The 2,439-nt window shown below is 55.0% G+C and overlaps 1 protein-coding gene across 1 annotated transcript; it reads left to right on the forward strand.

The window, feature by feature from the left end:
- Window positions 1-949: 949 nt before the first annotated feature.
- J4E82_010482 (uncharacterized protein) lies at window positions 950-2,152 on the forward strand (the record flags this gene model as incomplete). The annotated part of the gene is made up of 1 exon (XM_051736694.1): window positions 950-2,152. The coding sequence occupies one exon, from the start codon at window positions 950-952 to the stop codon at window positions 2,150-2,152; it is 1,203 nt and encodes a 400-aa protein (XP_051583532.1).
- Window positions 2,153-2,439: the final 287 nt, after the last annotated feature.

The raw sequence follows: 2,439 nt of genomic DNA on the forward strand, positions 1-2,439 counted from the left end.
GTGCATCCATCCTGCGCGAGCGGTGGGCCGCCGGCGGGGACGAGCGCGCTGTCGGCGGCCAGGAAGCGTTGCAGGGGGAGCAATTCACTACGCTTGTTTCCAGGGTGGTAATGCGAGCAAGGCGCTGCGCTTGCTTTTTCTGCCGTCCCAAGTCGGCGCCGGGCGAGCGCCATACGCCATGCCACGATGTGATACAGGGTACTTGTCGAATCCGACGATCTGGCACCTAACCAGGTCCATCGCTGCTTGTGTGCGTCGTCGACAACGATTACTTTAGCCCTTTGCTGCTCAGGGCCCAGCTAGTCGCTCTGAGCGCCGCATGACGCCCCAGCGCTCTCCGTCCACCATCTCACCAGTGCCTTAGCCGCATCGTCTGAAAAGCAGAATCCTCGCACACATCTGCCCGTCCCGAACAAGTCAATAGCTCCTCGACCACCTTGGCGTCCAAGTGTCCTGACTACTCCTCCCCGCGCCCGTCGTGATATATACCGGTGCTCGCCTCTACCACGTTACCGTTGGCTCGTCTACCAACGTCAACCACCGTTCGACTTCGCCTCTACCATACTACAATCGACACTGACACTTGACTCTGTGCTTCTAAACCTAACAATACGGTATGTTTAATTCTCCTTTCCCGTCGTCGTCGTTGGTCACCAACTGCCCCTCCTGCATTTTGTCTACCAACATCACGGCCTGTTGGGATACACCAGCTTCCTGATCCACTTCCCTCCATTCACACATTCTCAACTTCGACACATTCGATATGGTTGTGGTTTCACATCCGTCCAATCTGCCTACTTCCCACAGTGTTTGGACCCATTCAGGACTGACCCTCCATCCAGAACATCAACACATTTCACACAAGCTCGACTCAAGCAGAGACTCTTCTGAACGTCTCGATAGTTTTACGGACTGTGACAGATTACCAATTCCACCTGAAGATTTCATCATGGTTGCCCACAGACGCGGCCCATGGTCGCAGCACGAGGATCAGTGGCTCGTCAACCTCGTCGCTCGCAATGGACCTCACAACTGGGTACGCATCTCACAAGAGATCGGCTCCCGGTCACCAAAACAATGCAGAGAGCGTTACCACCAAAATCTTAAGCCATCCTTGAACCATGATCCAATTACTGGAGAAGAGGGGGAGCTGATTGAGAAGATGGTTGCTGAGATGGGCAAGAGGTGGGCAGAGATTGCACGCAGATTAAAAGGACGCAGCGACAACGCTGTGAAGAACTGGTGGAATGGCGGCCAGAACCGCCGCAAGCGCAACCCTGAGCGCCCTGATCAGAGACCCCGAGAGCACATGCACCACCCGCAGACTGGTTACCACTACCCAGCTCCCCATGGCCAGCCCCACCACGAAGAGCACCGCATGGCCTCATACCACGAATCACACCGACCATCACTCAACACCTCAATGAACTCTCCCCACGTCATGAAGCTGCCTCAGCCCCAGCGTTTCGAACCCTTCTCCGGATCACGACCTCAGCCTCTTGACATCTCAGCCTATGGATCGCACGCTACCGTACGAGCACGGGGATTCGAGACGCCCATGCCTTCTCCTTCTGGCTACTCCATCGTGTCAGCCGATGGCGCACCTTCTCTCATCACAGACACTGGCTCAGAGTCTCGCTCACCACGTGGTGCAGCTTCACCACTTGACATCACACTCGCTCCATTAGTCGGCAGTCGGGAGGAACGCAAGAGCTCTTCTACCCGATATCTACCCACAACTGGCTTTGCGCCCGAAGACGACTCTTCCTACGATGTCTACAGGCGACGAGGCTCACTACAACTCCCTCCTCTACACCGCAGTGATGCTTCAGCACCCAAGCCTTCGCCTGCGTTCCGCGAGCCAAACTACGAGCGACCACAACCACCAAGACTCCTCACTCAACCCACACCTCAGCTCACACACCACCACTCTATGCCTCAGTCTGCGCCAACAAGTGTTCCACAACGGGCACTTCCTCCTTTCCACTCTCTCGCCGAGCCAACGCTCCCGGTGCCGCAGTCTTCGAGTGCAACAACTAGCCCAGCTGCGCGACAACTCCCGTCACCCTACGTGCTCCCTTCGGTACCGTCAGAGGCCCGGAGTGCACCCGTCTCACCCAAAGACAGGATGTCCCTGCGAAACATCATGTAGTTGTCTATCATGTTTCACTTTGTCCAACATACCCCTTCTTGTCTATACGTCGCACGTTTCAAACCACCTACTTCTATTAATGGCCGATATTCAATGATCGACACTTTGTTTGTTACAGAGTTCTTCAACCTTGTCGTTTGTTTTGCATGGAACTAAAAAGGGACACATCGTATACGACTTTCAGGATACCCCATGTCGCATCTCTATTCACGTGCAACGGTTTGGGAGGCACATCAGTCTGGTTCTATTTAGGCTCGTCTTAGCCATGTAGCATCAAGCACGTCGAA

The sequence above is a fragment of the Alternaria postmessia genome, assembly GCF_024291825.1.
Source record: "Alternaria postmessia strain BMP 2775 chromosome Unknown scaffold_129, whole genome shotgun sequence".
NCBI classification, from domain to species: domain Eukaryota; kingdom Fungi; phylum Ascomycota; class Dothideomycetes; order Pleosporales; family Pleosporaceae; genus Alternaria; species Alternaria postmessia.